General features: G+C 40.2%; 1 protein-coding gene across 13 annotated transcripts in view; it reads left to right on the top strand.

Annotated features, from left to right (window-relative positions):
* The window catches only part of CUX1 (cut like homeobox 1), a 268,818-nt gene that overhangs the window by 173,700 nt on the left and 71,592 nt on the right, over window positions 1–23,526 (top strand). For all 13 annotated transcript variants that reach the window (XM_080563165.1, XM_080563174.1, XM_080563173.1 and 10 more), the window contains exons 10-13: window positions 9,263–9,367; window positions 12,472–12,660; window positions 17,827–17,885; window positions 22,624–22,672. In XM_080563165.1, coding sequence (XP_080419291.1) covers window positions 9,263–9,367; window positions 12,472–12,660; window positions 17,827–17,885; window positions 22,624–22,672 — 402 coding nt within the window. The remainder of the gene's footprint in view (window positions 1–9,262; window positions 9,368–12,471; window positions 12,661–17,826; window positions 17,886–22,623; window positions 22,673–23,526) is intronic.

Here is a 23,526-nt window from a genome sequence, read left to right as displayed (position 1 = left end):
AGAAGGCAGATTTGTAAGTTGTTGGGTTGATTATACAGTCAGTAAAGGAAAATTGAGTTTTGTACAGTGGGTTTTTAGTTCTGTCAAAGATCTTTTGTAGACAGCATTAAATATTTATGAAAGTGCTAGTAATTATTTGAAAATCCGTAGACTTCTTAGAAATGATGTAGGTGTTAAAAGATGTTTTGGTAGAATTATTTTGTAATTTCTGCAAAGGCAGCACATTTTTCAAAGTTGTAGCAATGATTTACCTAGTAGTTTTTTTCTTTTCTCTGAACAGAAAGATTGTTGTAATTAAAGAACAGGTATTTCTTATTTCCTTGTTGCCATACTAAAATGGAAGATAACCATTTACATAGAAATGCTGAAGATATTTTGCTATCTTACTGGAACAAACCTGTAATGATTGTTTTTTGGTGTGTTTTTTTTTTTAACTTTATTGGGATTTTTTTTTAGCGAGTCAAAATTTGTAACTAACTGCTTATGTGCATAATCCTTATTTCTGTTGTAATTTGGTAAATCCTGGATTTGTACATAAACATCAGTGTGCAATTCATCCAAACTGCTGTAATGCCAGTAGAGGTGATTCTTTCTCCTCTTTGCCCATTTTCCTCTCCTGTCCTTCCCAGTCGGAGCTGCCATTTACCCGTCCCCTCCCTAGCATCACCTTTTGCAACTGGGGACCTTTCACTGAGTCCATTGAGCTCACTGACTGCAAAAGAGCACGAATTTGGGGTGAGAGGGGCAGGTTCTTTTTCTGTGGGATTGGGAAGTTGATGCAACTCACCAAAACCTGGGACAAGCAGCAGCAGCAAGGGGAGGAACACGAGGAGTGTGTAGGAGCAGGGAAGGAAGGGCGAATTCGCTGGTGGGGAGCAGCCGCTGGAGTAGCACAGCTGGTTGCCAGACCATCCTGATAGTCCTTATTTGTGCAATGCTTTACCTTTATACAACACTTCTGTAAATTATAGCTAAGTAATCTTTGCAGCAGCCTCACTTTACAGTTGGAAAAAAAAAATGAAAGAAATTAAATCAAGTGCACAGGCCAAAAAGTGAGTTTGCATCAGACTGAAGTGTTACAATTGCAGAAACAAGTACTTAACATAATTATGCATTTAATAGTTAAATTAACATTTCCTTTTACCATTTCAGTAAGTACTTATTCCCCATTATTAAGGCTACCTTTAAAGAGTAATGCTCAGCATGACTCCTACTCTGAGGCTAAATAGACTGCCTTGCTGATTTTGATGTGATACTTTGCTGTTCTGGAATTAAGACTGACCCAAACTGGACTGGGATTCACAGTAGGAGTTTACAGAACTGCAATATGTTTCTGCTGAAAACATGGAATATGTTTTCTCTAACTTCTTAAATATCAGATACTTTGTGAAAATCCCCTTTTCCTTTATTGCCCCTTTTAAATCCAGGGTTGATGTTCATGAACTTCCTTTGCTTTACATGAGGCCACCCTCCTGACTTAAAGAGGGGTGGGAAATGCTGCTTCCCTCTCCAGTTGTACAGAGATGAGTGGGTGAGTGTACTCATACTCATCCAGGTTTCCATATTCAGGCTGATGGAAGCTGTGGGGAGTGAGTTAATGTGATTCCTACCCTCACGTCCTGTTGGGTAAAGCACAGCAGCTTCATGGACCGTCCTTGGAGTCTTCGGACTCCATCACCTCTCTTCTCCCACTGTTTTTTCTTCATTTAGATCCTCAAATTGTTTCATGCAGGAGCTTTCTGGGCTTGTTTGGGTGCTATCACAACACCGTCACCCCCAGAAGAAATTACTAGCTCCTAGAAATAATTACCTTTGAATACCAGGAAGCTTTGCAATTTGCTGCTTAGAAACAAAAAGGGGTAGTGACCAAAAAATTATATTCCTCTTCATTGAAATTTGGAGTATAAGTTGAATTTTGCCCCAGACTGTACCCCTAACCAAAGAGAAATAAATCCCTGGCTTGAGCAGAGCGAGCTGCCTGCTGGGCAGAGGAGTCTGGAGGCGGGTGCCCTGGTGCTGGAGGTAGCGATGCAGTGGCAGCACGGCTGTTCAGATGACAGACCTTCATCAGCTGCTAATCCAGACACTCGGTACGGGTAATCTAAGAGCTCGAGTGGTGTTCTGCAGCAGGGATAGTCTTGCTCAGGCTGGCAGAGCTCAAAGAGAGGAACTCAAGTACAGCAATTTGCACCAACTGTTAGGGTGAGGCAGGTCCTGGCAAGGATGCGGGTGTCAGCGGTGGTCTGCTTTGAAGTCTGGAGAGGTATAAATCAATACAAAAAGGACAAGACTGGTGCATAAAAGTGGCTTCTTCTCATGTGTCTCCGTCAAGAGGAGCAATTAAGTAGCTCCATAATGAGTAGCTTTAGCAGGGGTGTAAGGTCTGAAGGTGTGCACCCAGCAGCCCCCTCTTGCTCGAGCAGTGAGATGCTGCTGCATCGTCTGCACAAGGGCAGGAGGGCTGAGGGCAGCAGCAGCTGGCTCTGCAGGATCTCTCTGTTTCTCTGTCAGTCCCCAAGGTTGTATGACTTGGGTCTGTGAAGAACCAAAGTCAAAATATAACTACATGCAATAGGCGTTGCTCATTTTCACTTTACTAACCAGCCAGCTCAATAGCGAAAATAACCCTGAGAGCTCACCCTCACGTTTCCATGAAGATTTAATAATCCTCTAGTTTGGGGAAGGGACTCATTTTATAAAGATTTCATTTTGCACAATAAATCACTGCATATTTTCTGATATGCTACGAAGTATAATAATAAATAATTAAAACTAAACTACCCTTACTTGTCAAAATAAATGATTTATCATAGTTTGGGATATAACATCGCTGAATTTTTTATTGTTTGATTCCCAGAATATTACCATTTTCAATCAGTGAAGTTAATGAAGCTCCAGTGTACTTTCCTGCATGTACAACAGTTACAGTTGTGTGAATGTATATTTTGTATAAATATTTATGATTAGCTCTTTTCTGTACCTTTTCAAGTTTATACCTTGCTCATAAGTGTTTATGGCAGTAAGTTGTAATATTTGGGATGACAAATTTATTCAAATGAATTATCCTGTTTCTATATTTTATCTAGCAACTTGGAGTCACCCAGTTGCACATGAGAAACACTGAAATTTCTGCTACAAACAGTCACTGAGGTTTCTGTTAAAAACAATCATTTCCGTGGTGTGAAAACAGAAATACTTGGGAGTGTTTCATTTAAGAAAAAGATGAGTCTCATTTTAATGTTTTAGTATTGAGCCTAAGTTTGTAGTTTCATGTCATTGATGTATCCACATCTGCTGACTTTGTACACTCAGTTCACATTATTTAGAAAAAAAGAGTCTTTGGACTTTGTATTTTTTAATCCTTAGGAGAAAATCGACTTGCAAAAATGTCTCAGATACAGGTATTCTTAGATTTTGAGAGTAATAACAGAAAAAGAACATGAGTTATTTTTTCTGTACACTGCATTGTGGAAGTTATAGAAAAATAATTAATGGTGTTCTTTTTTTTCTTCTGTGTTTGTGCCATGTTATCCCTTTGGAAAAGCAAAATGTTTCCATTGATTTTTCTTTCCATATTCACAGTGCTGATCGTGTTCCCAGATTTCTTCTGCTTATTTTTTGGAGGGAAAAAAAGCAAAATACAGGAACTTCTGTTATCAATAAAACAAGACCAACTGCTCTCTCTAAAATACATAACCATTTTTTAGAGAATCTGGACTGAATCAGTAGCATGTATTCCAAAGAAATAGATTTTCAGTTCTATAGAGGAAAAACTAATGATTTTTAACATTTTTTTAATCAAACTATCATTACAATAAGTAATGAAACTATCATTACGATAAGTTAAACAGCTGTAGAAGAAGAAGCAAAATTGTTGTAGAAGTAGAAACAGTCTTACTAGGTCAGCTTTGCAAGAATCCTGTTCTCAAGGTGTTTTTTTTTTCTCTTTTTCGTTGGTTACGGTGCCTTCCTATCTCTAACAAATCACATTGGAAAATGGTTTGCAAAGATATTCCCGCTAAGTGAGATTGCTATAAAATATGTATGTTTTCAAGCAGCAGATGGAATAAATTCTCCTCTTTCACTTAGCAACACAAATGCAGCAGAATATAGGTGGTGGAAGTACTGCACAGGGGAGTGATGCTCTGAACCACCAGTGGTAGCAAAACCGGTGACAAGGCAGTCCTTTTTGTGTTCCCATGAAGATGGATATTCATCTTGACACGATCCTTCATCTGCACCAAGGCGAACACAGATAGTGCCAAAGTATTTGCTTTTTATTTGTGACTGCCTTTGCAATGAGCTAGAGCTTCTGCTGACGTGGTATGCCACAGCTCTCCTGAATTTGGTGAAGCTATGCCATTTTATAGCAGATGAGGTCATTCACTTAATTCTGTGATTTAATTTCACTGTCTGTAAAATGGGAATAATAACATTTACTTTATAAAGTGCGTGGAGATCCTTGCATGGAAAAGGACTGTATAAAGGCAAAATATGGTTAATATTATTTTCATACAAACACGGGAGTTTCCTGTAAATGCTTGGCTTTCAGTTGGGAATACATTTATCTGGCAGCCTTTCAGTGTGGAAAGAAAAGCAGAATAGCCTGGAGACAAGAATGAAGACAACCCAACTTCTTCTGTTTGTTGGTTGTTGTTTTGTCTTGTGTTTTTTTTTCTTATTTAATTCTCCATTGCTGAAAAAAAATAGGTGCCAGAGCCCTGGAGAGTCTTTCATGTCACAGATTTTCTGATAACCTTCCTGTTGTTTTGTGAAAGCTGGGGAGGTTTAAAGGTTTTGAAATAAATTTGTGTATCTCAAAAGTGAGAAAAAGTTTAAAGCACATTGAAACAGTGTGCCTTAAATGATCTTGTACTCCAAGAAACATGGCTTTTGTGGTGGCTTGCAAGTAAGACGGCATGAACTTGAAGCACTTAAAACTGAGCATGATGATTACTGCCATAACTGGGCTCATTGATTTCAACAGATTTACTTGTGATAATATACACCCCTAGCCCATAGGAAGATTGTGCCACGTACAGCCCTGGATTTAGCATGTAATAAGAAAGCATAGTTTGCCTCATGGAATTTTTAAGGGAAAGATTATACTTTTTGCTTGTAAGTATCTCATTTTCCTATTCACACCACTGGTCTTTGATCAAATTAACATTTTACTGTGAGTAGAAGAGCACTCAGTTCACGCTATTCATTATCTTGTCAAGAAACAATGAGAATAATTTAAACAGAATATATTGTGTAAGGCTTTTTATTTTTTTTTAATTGGAAAGCACACGGCAACGTTATGATCATGACCTACTGGCTTCACTGGGAAGAGTGTAATATTTACATACTATATTAAGGAGAATGAATGTATTTTGAAATATTTTGTTACCAGGGAGGGAACTCTAGGCTTGAAAATGAGCAGTATAGAAATCAGGAGGAATTGCTTGACTGAGGTATCCAGAAAAATGGCATTTTCTAGATAGTGTTGAATTTGAGTGGTCTTTATCAAGGCCAGGACTGTGGCAGTCGTAGACTTCAAGGTTTGTCTAGGCTTATCATAGATTCTGAAGTAAGAAAGAGAGTGTTTTTGCACTGGAAGATGAAACACAACTGTACTATGGAATACATATTTCTCAGCTAAAATAAGATGTTTCACACAAAGAGAAGGTTGTGTGAACTTTCCAGTGGCTCTGAGTTGTGCAAGATTGCTAGGTTTTAGCCATTTTCCATACTGGGCGTCTGTCTCTGGCTGCATACTCTTTTTTTTTATTCAGGAAAAATTGTTCAACCATTTCTAAGGACAAGATTAGGAAAAAAAAAATCTAGTTTTTCCCACATGTTAGGAGTCGTTCTTGCTGTTTTGGTGAGGAGCCTGCTGTGCCCAAATTTAAGAGAAGGGGCTTGGCACTTGATGAGGGAGGGTTTGCCTTTTTCTCAGGGTTGTATCTTCTGTTGCTTCAAGTAGCAAGGAAAAAAAAAAAAAAAGCCCCAATTTTGGCCGGTCTGTAAATGTCTGAAAAAAACAGAGTTCACACAAACTCAACGGAATCTGGTTTGAATTTGTGGGCTTTGATGTCCGTGTCTGTCCCGAGCACACTGCTGCCTATAAGTGCGCCAGCCGGGTGAACATTAACCAGCCAGGTTTCATTTCTTTTCGGTGTAATGAGCCGATGCCATTTTGACGTGGGGCACTGGGCGGGAAGGGGGACAGGAGCAATGTTGGGGTGAGAGCGGGAGGACCACAAGGACCAGGAGGTAGAGAAGAAAGAGGCTGTGCTGGGGAGGTTGGAGTGAGAAGGCGCAGGGAGGAAGGAGAAGGACCAGGACAGGGCTGCTTCGAGGAAAGTTGGAGAAGAACCAGCGAGGGAAAGAGGAAGGAGGAGAGCATCAGGGTAAGACAAATTTTGGAAGTTTGTGTCTGTTTGTTGGGTAGCTCAAGGCACGAGCTTGCTTTGGCCAGCTTGCAGCTAAAGGCACCATTAAGTTCTCAGGAGACCAAAATACCACTTGATTTTAGAAGGGGACAAATGCCAGAAAGACTTTAGAAGGGGACAAAATGACAAGCAGAGAGGGGTGGGAGTCAAAGAAGCAGGATGAGGATTGCAGAACACAGGGTGCGTGTCCTCCTGCCTGGTGGGCAGCAGCAATACTCAGGGGGTGAGAAATGGGGCAAAACTCAGGAGCCGTGCAGCAAGGTCTGGAGGAGCCAACGTCGGCACCGCCACGCCGAGCACCTGGCTGGAAGTACACTGGGGTCTGGGGAACCCATGTAGCTCAAAATGGGGCTTTGTGACAGCACATTCATTAATGTTTCTGAAGCGCTTAGGTCCTGTAGTGGGGAAAAGCAGGGTAAAGCCCAGGAGGAAGCGATTAATTCTGTCTGCAGAGGAGGGTAGGATTAGTTTTCAGTAAATAAGCCACAGAGGTCACACGCTGAATGAGAACAAAACAAAATATTCATTCGCTGAGCAATATACATCCCGAGAGTTGTATGAGGTAGGAGGTCTCGTTGGAAAATAGAAATAGCATCGTAGTGGGGAGTTACCGATGCCTCGCAAAGCTGTGAGCACAGGGGAGGCTGAATATGCAGGCAGTCTCGAGCTGGGCTTTTCAAAACTTCTAAGTGCTCTATTTTGAAACCATACCATTCTTTTAATAGGTTTTTGTGTGTAATTTATAATTTATATTGCAATAGCACCCAAAAGTGCTTTCCAGACGCTGAACACATCTATAATTCTGACTCTAAAGAGCTTAAGTTCTGGGGGGGAAAAAAACACAGAAAAATGGACCAGTATTTCCCAAACAGAATTGCCCAAAGTTTCCGTTGATGCATTTTTAACAATATGTAGTATGAAATCTTGTCTAATATTATTCACAGGATTACAACAGGTGTTCTGAATTGGCTGGGGAGGCTTTGCAGAAAGGGCAGCTGACAGCTTACTGTATATGCAGATGTAACATCTATTAGAAATATCCTCTGTGGTTTGCTTGCATGCAAGCTGAATAGATTCTCAAAACAATGCTGCTGTGAATAGAAGCCATCAGCAGAATTGCTTAAGGCTGCAAAACCCATTACTTATACAACAGTAGATGCAAGAGCCAGTACCACGGTGCAGTAACTTGTCCTGCTTTGCTGTAGTTGCTTAGCCGTTATTCGATCAATATATTCATGTCCATATCTAACGAAATGCAAGAAAATAAATTATCTCAATCCATATTGTTAGCTCAGTTTTTATCCTAATCTTATGCAGTTGCATAAACAGCATAAACTTTCTCTTTTTCTGTCTTTCTTGTTAATTCTGCTACCATTTTATTCATGCCCACAATAGGTTGCATCCCGTGCTCTGATTATTAGAGCCATGTTACTGTTACTTTTTACAATCACATTTTAATTACAGCTGTAGAACCTATGCAAAATCATTTAATATAATGTTGTGAGCAAATAGCGCAGATGATGTACTTAGTCTTTGATTGCTGTTAGTTTACTGATTGATTAAACATGCAGGCAGAGGCTCTGCTTTGACTAGTAAGTCAAAGACCATGCACGTGCAGAAGGGTATGCAGGTTTTTATACTCACTATGTTTAAATGACTTTGGTTTTCAAAAGGATTAGCTGAAAAAGAGAGGAGTCCAGCACACAGAAATACGACAGTTTTGGTGGTTTAAAAATAGAAGTGTGATTTTTTTTTTTCAATTAAGGAAGGGACAGGACCCATCAGTGTAAAGGGCAAAAGCTAGCAAAGAGAAGTTCTGGCCTTGATTGGGGGCGATTAGTGGGTTTGGAAGGTTGATGATATGTCTTGGAAGTGGAGATAACTGTGGGATTTTAGCTGTTTTCTGGTGAATGTGTGGTGTGATTTGCATGCAGCCCAGGTGGAAAGCAATGATTACTCAAGGAGGTAAGCAGAGTGTTTTGAAAAAAGAGTGAAGAGACTGGCCAGAAGGAATATATACTGTAAAAACAACCAGGTGTTGTTCCACTTGTCTTAACAGAAGCTAATATGCAGTTATGGAAAAGACTTTGCTATTTATTGCCTGAAGTTACTGATCCATCTGTCTCTACCCAAACTCTTGTACAGATAATCTTTCCTCATAATTCTGCATTTCTCCTTTCAGTTATTACTCAATATTTGTATGGCAATTTCATCTGGTGGCCAAGTCACAGGCTTATTAGATACCGTGTAAATCCGCAGCAATTCGTAACTGATCTGTGCAAAATTGTCAGTTTAGGGTTAAATATTGTTGAATAAATAGACCTGCTGAAAGAACAGAATCTAACAATTCATGTTTTGGGAAATAATTACTGAAGAAAGACAGCCCACAACATTGTATGTGTGTTAGAGAGAATGGTCAGAATATCTTTTAATTCAGCATTTACCCATGAGAATTATTCCCATGAGGAACCTTGCAATAAAATCTGCTTGGTCTATGAGAATAGAAAGAAATTGAATAAAAAGACTCCATTTCCACTTGTATTTATTCAGTCTGGGAAATTCAGTGGGCCGCAGCATTAGTATCAGCAGGGGATTCCTTGCTCCTAGCGTTAAATTACTGTCATAATCGCTCAATTATTTCTTCCTTGTACTGTTTAAAATAAAAATCCATCACATTCTATGTTTTTTTCTAACATTTATTAGGTTGAGTGTTTAGGAAAATCAATTATATTCAGTCAGGCATGAATTGATGAATGTTCTTGTAATAATTGTCAGTTGTTAAACTGAATGTACTTTCTCTTTTCACCCCTTTTCATTTCCTTCAGAGGGCAGAGGTGGCTCAGAGAGAGGCAGAGACCTTAAGGGAGCAGCTCTCGTCAGCTAACAAATCTCTCCAACTCGCTACGCAGATCCAGAAGGCACCTGATGTGGTGAGAGAAAATATTTACTGACTCTTACAGGTTTCTGACATTCCTGCAGTACAGCTCTTTCAATTTATGCTCGCAGCTATAAAAATATCTGTTTGGAATAATATTTTAACTGAAATGGAATTGTGTTCCTTTGGGATTGCAGTTTTGTTAGACTTCTAAGGGGGTTGGTAGCTGCAAAAGACCATGAAAAGGACAGAAATCGTTCTGCTCCATGGTGACCAGTACGATGATCTGCTGCTGCCAGACCAGACAGATATCACAACTCGTAGAAATTATTTCATGTTTATAGGAGCTTCAGCAGAGGAAGAATGAAGCAGCAATGCTGTACAACAAAGAGTGTCCTGATGGGCCATTAACACATGCGTGCCTTGAGCACAGAGCTTTAGGCCAAGGGGCTTTAACCAGCTTTTTCGAAACGGCATTAGTGGGTCTGGTTGCATGCCCATGTCTGTGTTTTCTTATTCTTAGCATTATAGGCTGCCAGAGAAACTGGAAATGAAAGTCAGTATCACTCGGTTTTTTACTGAATATACCTAAACTGAAAAACACACACAGAAATCCAATAAAAGAAGCTAGGAAATTGAGAATATATCCTTTACTTCTGAAGGCTGGGCTGACCTGGTGGGCACGGAGTGCTGTTACAGGACCAGCAGGGGAGGGACGGGATGGTCCCCCTCTGCTCTGCCCTCCTGAGGGCCCACAGGGAGTGCTGCGTCCAGGTGTGGGGCCCCCAGCACAAGAAGGATGTAAGGCTGTTAGAGCAGGCCCAGAGGAGGCCATGAGGATGGTCAGAGGGCTGGAGCACCTCTCCTGTGAAGGGAGGTTGAGAGAAATGTGGATGTTCAGCCTGGAGAAGAGGAGGCTGCAGGGAGACCTCATTGCGGCCTTTCAGTACTTAAAATTTAAAACTAAAACGGTTTTAAACAGTTTTAAACTAAAAGAGGGGAGATCCAGGCGGGGCGTGAGGAGGCGATCCATCACCTGTGGGTGAGGAGGCCGGAGCGGGCTGCCCTGAGGGGCTGCAGGTGCCCTGGGCCTGGAGGTGCCCGAGCCGGGCCAGGTGGGGCCCTGGACAGCCTGGGCTGGCAGCAGGGGTCGTGCCCATGGCAGGGGGTGGCACTGGGTGGGCTTTAAGGGCACCCCCAACCCAAGCTGTTCCGCAGTTCTGTGACTCCAACTGATCCTGGGTGAACAGGTATCACAGGTGAACAGGTATTCTGATTTTTGTTTGCCAAAGGAGAAATTGGATTTAGATGTAAGGATGTGATTAAATTAAGTTTGGTCTACTTCTAAGCAACAAATTTAACAAACAAATCATGCTCCTTATGTCGGCTTTTTCTTGTGAGCCATATATATGCTTGACACTGGTATCAGAAAAACACGTGGTTGCCTTTAAAATATGTTTGGAGAGAATGAGTAACAAACTGTAAGTCCTCCAGGTATGTTTGGTCACCTATTAATATGACCCAGTATTTCCTTAAGGAAGTCAAAAGATAGAAAAGCAGGCTGCAGAGCAAAAAATAAGAAGCCTGAATATCATTTGTAACTCTGAATTACCTGCCTCTTCCTATCTTGTGTCCTAGTCTTATCATTATTTTAACATTAGGTCTTTCTTGTATTTAATAGTACTTCTGCACTTCATTTATATTTAATATGACAACTACTGCAGGATGAAAATGATCATTATCTATCTTATTGCAGACTCTACGTTCTAGTCTCAATAGGCACAAGCAGCAGATGATTATACAACTTGTGATGTTTCATGCAAGCAAATTAGAGGTTTTTTCAAGTTAAAAGTATAATTCAGTGTAATAGGAGAGCGTTGTTAACTGCTGTTCGTACATGCAGCTTTCTGTGAGGCACAATGGTATGTAGTCACTGAGAATCAAGCTAAGTGTTTAGCAGATATGGAAAAGGTATTTTGTTGTGCCTGTGTTTTCCAGAAAAGAGGGTATGGAGTATATTTCAATCTGCTGCAATGTCATCGTGAATTGTAAGGAAAGTGCCTGGGTGACAGCATTGGTGGGTTGAAGTTTCAGCTCTTTCCCCGTAGGATCTTTGGCATAATGCTTACAATCATTGTTTCTCTCTTGGTAAATGGATTCGTTCCTACCTCACTGGTGTTTTGTGAGGAACAGCCATTAACCTTTCTAAGCTGCATTTTAGGCTTTTTAATGGAACATGCGTTCAGCATTGGGCTGCCTTGTGCTCCCTGGATCTGTACAGGGGTTTCCTTGTGTTCCTCGTGGAAGAGAGGTTCAGAGCTCTCCAATTATAGCTATTGATCTCTTAACACAAAAGGTGACAAAAGAGCTGGAGCAATCAGTCTGTGTTAACTTTTCTGAATAGACCTATCTTCTTTCCTTTTCTGCCCTTTCTTACTTCTTGTCCTACTGGAAGGTCAGTCTAGCGAGGATGTTTCAGGCTTGAGGACAGATTTTGCAGCCATGGGAAACTGGAAGAAGAAAGATTCTGGTTTAGGGAAGAGAATTGTTAGAAATGGAGACCATAGGCAGGATTGCCTTGTCTTACAGGCATCACATGTATCTTCATTCCTGTGGAGAACAGGCTTCAGTTGCTAGCAATAACATAATAGTGAATAATTTTCATGCAAAGAGCAAGTTCATTGGAAATAGGAGTTTGGGGTAATTTTTTGACAATTTCTCTTGAAATGTGTGGCATACATATGAAGAGCCAAAGGCACATGCCTCTGCTGTTCTTGATTAAGAAATTCTGCTCCATTACTTCAGAATATTTTATCTGATTAGTATTTTGGTAGCACAGATTTTCATAGTTGTCAAAGCTCTTGGACTATTAATAATAAATAGATATAAATAGAGTCGTTTGACTTTCACTACTGCATCTTTCCAGTACACTTACGAAATAGGGAGATTTATTTTCTGTATTTTACCAAAGAGCTGTCCCGGGGAGTAGAAGGGTCCATCCTCTGGATTCATGCAGTCACAGGAGTACCAGGTTTAGGAGTTGTTTCTGTCACTCATGCTGTCCCATGCCATGCTTGGTCTTTACCTAACTGGCCTGAATTCAAGCTTGTTGCCTTTATTTATTTATGTGATCTAATTCTATTTTTTTTTTCACATCAGGAGCAGGCCATCGAGGTGCTAACACGGTCCAGCTTGGAAGTAGAATTGGCCGCAAAGGAGCGGGAAATTGCCCAGCTCGTAGAAGATGTCCAGAGACTACAGGGCAGCCTCACCAAGCTGCGGGAGAACTCCAGCAGCCAAATCTCACAGCTGGAGCAGCAGTTAACCGCCAAGAACAGCACGCTTAAAGTAAGGCTCAGTTCTGTGCTCAGCAGCTTTCGAAGGATATGGCTGACATACCGATATTGGGTTTTACTAATGTAAGCTTTCTGTGGTTCTCAGAGGCACCATAAAAGCTATTTACTTCTCAGGATACTGTTGAATTCATGTTTCTGTGATGTTTTATTTTAAGTGATCACAGTTTTGTAGAAATTTAATTTGCCTTTTTCTAGTTCTCATTGTTTTGAAATTTGTTTTTGCAGAACATGGAATTACCAATGGAATTAAAACCACCGCCACAAAAAAAGTTTACCATGGATAGGTAGTGAAATAGCTGAACTGAAAAATTAAAAAGGCACAGAAAATCCTTCTTATGTTTTAAAACTTAACTCCAGTTCCAATGGTTGGTACTGCAGATTTGCCATGGCTGTTTATTGTGCTCTAGCTGGATTTACCTGCTACTCTCTTTGGCTCTCCTCCCATTGGAAAGGGGAAGTGTCATTTAGAGCATGAAAACAAGTGAAATTAGGACACAAAGAGAAGGCTTTTTAGGCTTAATAAGCATTTAAAATTTTTTTCAACTGTTGTTTGCTGCACAGTAATTCCCGTTTATAATTAGCAATCCAGTCCTATGCTCGTTTGCATACCAGTAGCACTGCACTAAAACTAGAAGAGCAGAAACATTTAACAGTTTTGTGAGTGACCTCTTTACCTTTTGCTTCAGCAGCTTTACTTTCTTTGTTGCTCTATCCCACACAATTTTGATCTATCAGTAAGCATGAGAAATGTTTCCTGACATCTGTTATGAATCAGTTTCTTCTAACTCCTGTCTCTTTCATTGTTCTACCATCTCTGAGCTTCAAATTGTAAACAAGATAAATTTATCTATTCCATTAAAGACTTCATAGTTTTGTAGGTTTTATAGTCAGAGTTTTTTGAAAGCAGGAGGCTGATAGTACCCACTTAGCTCTAACTGTGGCGTGGGTAGCTTTCCTCTATCAGAATGATTTAATGCTCAATTGAAACTCTTACAAATTGTTCTAATTCTGACGTTATTTAGAGGTTACTAGTTTTGCTCTGGTGTAGTATAATTTATGTGGAGGGAAATATCTGCTAGGGGTGAAAGTTGAAGTGTTGCATTTAGTACACTTTCTACATCTATTAAGACAGCTTTGCAGAATTTCTGTGAAAATTCAGTAGAGCAAAGGAAGTCTGGGTTCCTGTATCGATGGTATCAGTCTCTGCCCATCTGTCACCATGTAGGCACACTCTTAATGGGGGAGGAAGGAGCTGGTCTGGTACTGAGGGACGGATTTTTCTGGCTACACCCATGTTACGGGACTTTTTTATTTTCTCATAAAGCCTGATAGAAAATATCTTGAGACCTTGCACTTGACAGATTTTCTTGGAATAAAGCATGTTCCTGTTGAGGTCAGTATCAATTTAGCCATTAACTTCAAAGGGAATAGGAACATAGAAATGACAGAGCAAGTCTTTGATTTCCATTTCGGTAATCTCCTTCCATTTTCTCATAGGTTTGCCCAGCTAATGCTCTGTATTTAGGTTCCTGTTGATCGTGTCTGATGCAATGACTATTGATAAAGGTTTAGTCATTTCAACCCTCTTTAACCTTATTTGTTGCACTATAAAAATATTTAAAGCGTACATTTTTTTTTCCCCAAAGCGCTAGGAAAGCCTGTGTCTGAGATGTGTTGTACACAAGAACCAAATCTCAGTGGTGATGTGTTGATCTTATGTTTGATTATAGAGGAATTGCTTCTAAAATAGCGAAGATTGTAATGGTTGCCTCCACAACAAATGAATCACAGTTTCACAAATTGAAGCAATGTTCTCGGACCATATCTTGGGGGAATTCTTTAATACCCTATGACTTAATGAAACAATACAGAAATTCTTCCAAAATTATTGCTTCTTCATCTTCATCTGATCTAATAATCAAAATATGTCCTCTAGTAACAAGACTTTTCTAACTGTAATTATGTTAACCCTTTGCTGCTGGGAGTTAGAGCTTCCCTGCTATCCAGTTAAAATAGAGCAGTGCTAGTTAGCAGAGATGCACCAAATAACTGTGGCTAATTGAATATGGCTGTTTTTGTTTATCACTCCAGACAAGACTAAGACATTAGTCTAATGTTTTTTTAAATGTTTTAAGTCCATTTAGTAGAGTCCATGCTGTTTTACCTAAGATACTTTAGTTGATAATACAGTAATGATTATTTATTTTTTTAAAGTACAGTAAGGGGAGGCCAGTACATGCATGTTCGAACATGGGTTCATTCATACAACAAATGCAAGACAATTCCTTAACAATTCCTAATACTTGCACATTTAGTGTGCAGAAATGCCACCGGTATATTCTTTTTGTCCTCTGGCTCACTGCATTTTGGTGTGTTGGAGGATGTTAGGATATATTTTGTCTGAATTAACCAGGTTGATATTTAGTGCAAGATATTAGTTCCTCCAGATTGTCTCACAGCTTGAACCTTTGTTATCCTATGTTCTATGCATTTTATAAGGTTCTTCAAGACAATTACCATACTAAAACATTTTAGAGCAGGCATTGACTGGGAAAATGCCAAGTGTCTAAATGGACTCCTTACACACAGGCATTGCATTCTTGGGTGTTGGTTTGTATTGTTTAGTGAAAGTATACATTTAGATGCAGATTTTCCATGGTAACAATCTCTGTATTAGGTACTTGGGGAGTGATGGATGTATATGTGGTTTTTATACAATTCAAAGTAAAATATTGCTGGTTGCCATACTGCTGTAACAGCATAAAAGTGGTCTTGCACCCTGCGAGTCCAAAACAGCTTCATTCTATAAATATCTTTTTTTTTTTTTAAGAGGTGTTTTATGCCTAAAATTTCCTGGAAAAATTACTGGATATGACATAGACCTATACAGAAGTATGTTTAATCGAGGTTGCTTTAAAATGGAAATCATCAGTTTTTCTGTATTTCATGTCTGTTTATACAAAAGGCTTTTTTCTTAACATATCCTTGTATAAGTAATTTACTTAATAACTCAGGATATTGTTTGTTTTATATTCACTTGAGTATTTTTTATACTGAGGCTAGCATAAATAGCCAGTTATCCCTGCTGTAGACCCAAAAATGATGTCTTAAGAGTCCAAGATTTAAGAGAGAGACGAATTGTAGAGCATCTTTGCTTTAAACTGTAGAGCAGCAAAAAGCAGTTAGAAGTGGCCAGCGGAGCGACACGGCCAAGGATAGCTGAAAGCTGTTGTGTGGCATTCAGGAGAGTCCTCCCATTGCCTGCATCGAGTCGCAAAGCTGTGAATCGTGGTGCTGAATCACCTCACCTGTACTAAGGGCTCTCTTGCTCACTGGCTCCATTTAAAGGCTCCCTCTCCACTCTCAGTGAGCCTGACCTGGTCCATAAAAATGTCTGTCTGGGTTCCTAGTTATAATAACTGCATTGAGCTGTAGCTTGAGAAGCAGCTTGAACTTGCAGCGTGTTGTAGCTGGCCCTGCAGAAGGCTTGGAACTAACTAAAGTGACATCTTGGGACCTGAAGAAATGACTAAAACTTGCTCTCTGTTTTGCCAGGTGAAGAAATTTGCTTTAGCTCCAGTACAGGTGTTTTTTAAACACGATCAGATTGACTATGCAAGTTACCAATGGCTAAGGATTCTAGGACACAAGACCTCTTAAGGGGCTCTTCATTTCATATGTGTCAGGGTGCAAATTCCACACTTAACAGCTATTTCTCCTGTCCTGCAATGAGCAGTGGTGGTGATTTGTTAGAGCTGCTTTTTGAGCAGCTGCCAGAGCAGCAGCTTCTTGTGTCCGTTAGATAGCTTTGAGATGGGCAGTATTTACACCCTGGGTCACCTGGGAATACAGCGTGGTTAGGGGGATCCCACTTCTCATTGTGCTGTCCCAGCGCTGCTGTTCATGTGCCCACGTCCATGCTGCTGCAGGACTTTGTGGGGCTGCATTTTAAAGGAGCTTGCTAAAAATGCTCCACGTTCACGTTAGCCCCTCCCTGCAGTCCTCCTGCACTCAGACGAGCAGCCCAGGAGCAGCATAGGATCTTCTTGAATTCCCATCTCCAGCCAGCCTCTCCCACTCATAAAGCCCTATTCTTTTTCATGTCATTCATTCCTTTCCTTTTCAAAGCAGATGCTTTTTCACTGAGGGTGGTACATCCTTGTGTTATTTACGAGACTTTTGGGATTCTGTGCCAATTTTACCACCAGAAATTCAGTGAAGCAGAACTTAGCCTGAACTTTTCCATGGAAGTTGCAAGGCAGTGAATTCTGTTCTTTCTTTGCTTAGATCAGGCATGCCTGTACTAAGCTAAGAAATCATTAGTGGGAAATTAGCGTGGCTTCTGCAAGCAACATAACCGGCATCAATTATGTATCACTATGTTTTAGGCCTCCTGAAGCATTTATCCAGTAGTGATGAGCACTGTTGTTGGGAGCAGGGGCTTTGGGGTAAGGTCCAAATGTGTGGCGTTGCGTTCTGGATTGTGTTAGGAGGTTTGTTTCAATGTTTGTGGCATCTTCACACTGATGAGAAGCCATTGAGACCGCCCCAGCTGAGGCAGACCTGAGCAAAAAGACCTGCTGAGTTGGTCTCAATGCTTCATCTCCGGTGTGTAATCATATTAGTTACTGCAATAAGTAATGCTTGTAAAATGACTTGGTACAGCTGTTTTGTTTGGGCATGAGGCATTGTAGAAGTCTTACAAGCCTAAGGCATTCCAGTCTACAGCAGCTTCTTCAGTCTTCTTTTCATGTGGATAAGGTTATCGGGAACTGTCACGTTAAGAATACAGCACGTGCCAAAGCATCCTGCTTGTTTACTCGATTTATCAGTTTTGTAAAAATTTCAACTGCCCCATTTTTAATACCTTCTTCACCGATCCCTTTATTGAATGTATCACGGTGACATTACAAACAGCCAAATTGGGACCTACTGAATTACCTACTGTAATGCTTGGCACTCTGTAAACAAAGGAAGAGTGAGGTATAATTGTGTTTACGTTGAATTGGTTATAGTTTGTTTCCTAATATATGTAAATTAGGTATGAGTCATTAACCCTCACTTGTGCACTGCTGCATATATGGAATAATTTAAAGATGATTTTTGAAAACCTGCAGGAAAAATCTAAATAACTAAATCCGTGTTCTTTCTTTTAAAGCAACTGGAAGAAAAACTGAAAGGACAGGCTGATTATGAAGAGGTTAAGAAAGAATTAAAGTAAGTGTTAAATACTCATATAATTATTTCACAAACTAGTTTAACGATGCTTGTTAAATAAAGCCACAAATCTGTGTTCTTGGAACAATAAAGAATTCAGTCAAAACCACAAAGACAGGGAAATAGGCAATATTGGCTGAAATTGCATCCAGGACCAGTGCAACCGCTGTATCTGAGAGTATTCCTTTTTTGTTGTAGCAGAGTATCACAACACCAAATAATACAAGTGTTCATGAAGAAAAGACTCTGAGATTGTTAGCCATCAAGGGTAAAAAGTTGGAAAATCTCTGGTATTTTAGGTGGACCACTCTTCAAAAATCCCCAACCAACAGTTTAATGTAGTCTGGACCAAGAATTTAATGCAAGGCCTTTGGCCATAATACCTTTTCTCTGCTTCTGCCAGCCAGCGTTCAGCACTTACCATTTTAATGCTGTGCTTATTTCACTGTATATTTTTGCTAATGTACTGTGGTTTTAAACTAAAGCCACAAACAGCCTCTTCCTATTTCAAGGGTATTTTTTAAGAGACTTAAAAGAGCCTCATTTTAAACTATAACAAGATAAGCTGTCAGGTTCAGAAGAGAAGGTTCTTGACTAGAAATATGTTTAGTGTCAAGGTTTAAATAACTGCAAGGAACTCCACCTCTTCTTTCATCACTCCGGCATTTCTGTGTGTATTTTAAGAAGATTGAAAAAATGTTACCTTGTTTAATGATGTATTTCAAATGAGGCTGGAGTCATGTGCTTTTGTTTACACATCCCTGGAGAGTATGGAAAGCAGGTTTGGTTTCGCAACCAAAGTGACTGTCCAGACCCTGGTGCTATTGTATTCAAACCCTGCTGGCTGCACTTCTGGTTCATTGCCAGCTGCAGTACGCGCTGATGTGGGTGTATAGTTTAAGTAAAGTAAAATGAGTTGTCCATTTCTTTGGTCACTGTGACTGGTCTCAAAAAAGCTTCATTTTAGTGATACGCCTAAATATGTCCATGTTCTCTCCTGAGTTAAACAAATGCAGCTTCAGGTTTCAGCCAGTTAATGCACTCTCATATGGATTAGTGAATGTGAGTTAAGCCACAACCTTCAAATTTGGTACATGTTCCTAAATGTGAATGTAGAGAACAGCGAGTATGTCAGACATCTCACCACTTCAGCACTTTTTGGTGCTGTCAAATGCAGCCTTGCATCCAGGAAGAAGAGCAGAATTCATCCCCTGTTCTCTTGGACTTCTGTTTATTACTGGAACTAAAAAAAAATCCTGGATCTATGAAAATTCAGATGCTTTTATTCTACCTTTTATATCCCTTGATTTGTGGGTAACATCTCTTATCTGGGCAGCATGCCTTTGGAGGGACAGCTGGCTGGTTTGTAGGTGGCCTGGGGTTCACACACCATCTTGCTGGATGGGGCTGGAGGTTAAGGCCCTCCACAAGAACCCTGAGGAGGTTTACAGTGCTGTGTTGTCACAGCAACTCATTCATGCCACCTTCCCTGGTCCCATCTGGTCCAAAAGATGTTACAAAACCTAAAAGTACGTCACCTGACGGTCTGATCTGAAATGAAACTACAAAAAGCCTTTAGCTTTAAATCTGTTATCCCATACACTGAATCCTACTGTGCCCTGAAACAGTGGCAAAAATAATCTGTTCATAACACACATGTGCACCCAAAAAAAATAATCTTGTCACTAAGGAAGAAAGAGAATATATTTCTCAGTCTTTTGGGCACTGATTTCTGTTTTTCTTAATCCCCCCAGAGAAGTTAGAGGTATTCTAGAGTGAGGGATCGCAAGCATCAGACAAATTCTAACCTTGGAAGAACTTAACTGGGTCCACATCAAGATCTGGGGTGGAAGAACTCTTTGTGCTCTGCATTGGCTTTTGTGCCAAGTAGCTTTTAAATCTATTTTTGATATCTGAGAGCTCTGTGTGTCCTTTCGGTTCCCTCTTGAGTAACACAAGTGCTAACCCTCCTGCCTTTGCAGTTGAGATCATAAAAACAGAAAGTTGAACTGTCCCAATGCATTTTTTGCTTTAGAGTAAGATCTTTCAAGTTGTCTTAGATGTGCAGATTCAAGTGACAAGATCATTCTTTTAAAAAGCAGATAACTGATCTTGACGAGCAGCAGACTGAGTTGAGATCTCATGGGCAAAGATATTCCCAGAATCCAAAGGGGAAACATTTTGCTTCCTCATATTCCTGAGAAAATATCTTTCATGACACATTCGGAGAATCATTTTTGACATGTTTAAGTTTTACATGATTTGAAAAAATGAACCCGTTGTACTGAATACCCCTCCAAGGGCAATTCAAGATACCATCAACCTGGTTTTTAATATATTTTGGCTTCTGAGAGAAGGAAATTACCTGTGAAATTGCTAGTAAGCTATTTCAGGTAGCAAAGAAGCCACTTCAAACAGGCAGAGGTCACTAAGTTTCCAGCCGAGGTTTGAATACGCATGCCTGGTCCGAGCTCAATGAAGAATGCAGCTGCTGCAAGGTTCAGGATCCTCTCTGGTCCCAGCTGGCAGTGAGCACTGGGAACTGAAATCAACTGGTAGAGCAGCCCGTGCAAGTGGTCGGCCACAACAGGAACAGGGCGTTAAAGCCCACCTGTTGGTGCTGAGAGCCCACTGCACACACTAAATACGTCCAGGCTTACTTTGCACTCCAGACTGGTTCCAGTCTAGTGCAGAGGTCGGAGTGCATCATGCACACTCCTCTGGGAGTGTGCAGCTTCTGGTTTGCTTTCGCCCAGAAGGGAACACAGTTGGTGTGCTCCAGGACTGCTCGGCATGGCCAGCCAAAGCGCGGTAAGTGGGGAGCACTGGGAGACGTGTGGAGCGAGCGTGCTGCTGATGTGGACTGAAATTATAGAAACAACAGCGATTTCCCATGGAAAGTTTGCCACACGACGAATTGCTTCTAGGAATTGATGTATTTTTTAAATTCAGATGGGTCTCCTTATTTGACCCTTGTGAGGACATAACGTTGCTACTTGCTGACCTCTCAGAGGCCACACTCTGCAGAGTCTGTGGGAGGAGGAAAATACTTGCTTACCCGTGCCTGGGGCTTTCCTGGATGGGTCTCCGTATATTTTCTTCCCCAGCTCTGTAGCATCCTGGGTGACAGAACTGTGCCTCTGCAGAGATGTCCCAAGAAACGCTTTCATCAGGGATTAGCAATCTGAGTAAACATGTCTGTAATGTCAATATAATGTCAGGAGCTTTAACAGCTTGAGCCATTAGTGCAATATCTCTCTCCTTGACTGGCATGACTCTCTCAATGGCAGGAAAGAGGCACTTTTGCACATAGGTGAGCTGTTGTGCCCATGTAAAAGCAGAGTCTCAACAGCATTGCTTTCTGTGCATGTGTGTTACATGACGGACGTAACTCTACGGTGATTTTTGCTGGCAAGGGGCATCACCCGATGATGCTGTATCATGAAGCTGATGGCCAGAATTTTGTCATTTTAATAATTATTATATTTGCAAGACTGCCTGTCAGAATTACCGCTGTATTCAGCGAGTAATGCACAGATGCAAAATACGCAAGGTTTCTGTCTCAGACTTTTTCTTTCTCGGATTTGCTGTGAGTTTGCCTGAGTACATCACTGAGACCCCTGATTGCCTGAGTGTCGCTTGATGGGACGTCTCATTCTGGATTAATACACAGACAGATTTATAGCGGTGCTGGACACCACATGGTCAGAGGCTATTAATTAATGAGCGCTGGTGCCTGGCTGACTCCTAGGGGCATCCAGAGCTAGTACACGCTAATACTGGCCTTCTGCTTTGCTTTGACTCAGTTTCCACATTTGTTACATGATTAAACATATTCTCCCTGCCTCACAAAGTTCCCGGTGCTTTATATGTGAAAAATGCTGCATAAACACTATCTGTATCTGTTTATGTATTTTTCTTCGACAAATGAATGTCGTTGTTGTACATTGAGAAGCTGAAGTCATTTATTGCTTCAGTCTGAGGAACTTCACACCCTGCCTGCACCAGGCCTATTTAAAAAAATTTATAAGACAAAGCACAGGAATAAGTTTGTATTCTTGTAAGAGTCTCATTTACAAGGCAACGCTAACAGAAGGACTTTGAAGGGAGATGTCCTTTGACAGCTCAGTATTTATGTAAAATATTGACAATAAGACTATCAGATTCTTCTCTTAATGTACTTATAAATATTTGGATCTTTCATATGTCTTAAGAAATATTGTGCCATTGTGCCTTGCCTTTGCTATAGAGCTAGGAGGTTATTAAAATGAAAAACTGCCTTTTAGCATGTAGTGTCTTGGTTGGGAAGATTATTTGCGCATATTTTCCTTGATATGTGAGCTGGTGTATATTATATAAAGTGCTGTAACTGTGGCGGTGATTCCCTTGTTTTGTTGCTTTGCTGCAACTTTTTCATTCCCTTCAAGCTTCACAGATAAATTAATATTGTTTCTGACAGCTTAAAATGTTATATCCTTATTAACCTTTAAATTTACGCTTTAAACTGGCCTTGTGGGATTGCATGTGGAATGATTTAGATGACGCTTGAGAAAATTTTCTTATCCAATAACTAGTTTGAATAGTTATTCTGTATTCATTATCAGCTTGTGTTCCTGCAAGGAAAGTTGCTACTAGTTGTACTGTTGCTGGAGATTAGGAAATGATAATGTTAATGCTCATTAGTGGAGATGTTATGAAAAGAAGAAATAGAAAATAATTTCTTTTCTGCCTTCCACAGTATATTGAAATCCATGGAGTTTGCACCATCTGAAAGCTCTGGTGCGCAGGTACTGAATCTACTTTTGTTTTCTTAATTATTTCAGCAGTTCAGTTTGTTAACAAAAATTTCTCTTAAAATTCTCTTACAATTTGTTCATGTTAGCGTGGACAGTTTCTTGTTGATGTTGAGACATATGAGTTGATCGTTGCTTTCCTGATCTTTTCTTATGTCAAAAGCTGAAGTGAACATTTTTTGCCTGCTAATTTCCTTTAAGTGGTCAAGAACAAAGAATGATGTTTCAGTTGATGCTGCAGTGGATAGCCATAATGTTGTGAAGTTGAGCCTTTTAAAGATATGAGCTGATATACAGCTAACCTGAAATGTGGACGCGTCTTGTAGTGACCAAGGATTTTAGCATTTTTAAATCTTTGTTAGCTTTGAAAGTAATGTTCACAAAAGAAAACAAGCCTTTGAGTATTGAGAAAGCAGGAAAAACCTCTGCTCATCCAGCAAGTTAATCTTACTTAAGTTTGAAGGTTTTCAATTAAATTCCTGCTTCTGAAATCTGAATTGAATATCAATATACCGGGATTAATTCTCAATATGCTTTTTAATGATCAAGGGTTGGACGTTTAGTGGAAAACAGCTGACAGGTTTCTGTGACTGATTTTATTTCTGAACAAACTGTTGATGCTGAAACATGGCATTTCGAGGAAATGCTTAAGTTGGGTCAGTTGACCTAGAAGAAATAATATCACTTTAACTCCTATTATAATCAGATTAGAAGTCTACAGCTCTTAAATTGTGAAAGCATGCCAGTACCATTTTAAAGTTAAGTAGGATTAAGAAATTGTTCCATTACACATTTCAAAATAATGCAGAATTGATGAGTGATTTACACTGAAAATGAAACAGTGCATC

This window comes from Anser brachyrhynchus (genome assembly GCF_964034855.1).
Source record: "Anser brachyrhynchus genome assembly, chromosome: 20".
Taxonomy (NCBI): domain Eukaryota; kingdom Metazoa; phylum Chordata; class Aves; order Anseriformes; family Anatidae; genus Anser; species Anser brachyrhynchus.
This window is presented reverse-complemented; position numbering and strand designations above follow the sequence as displayed.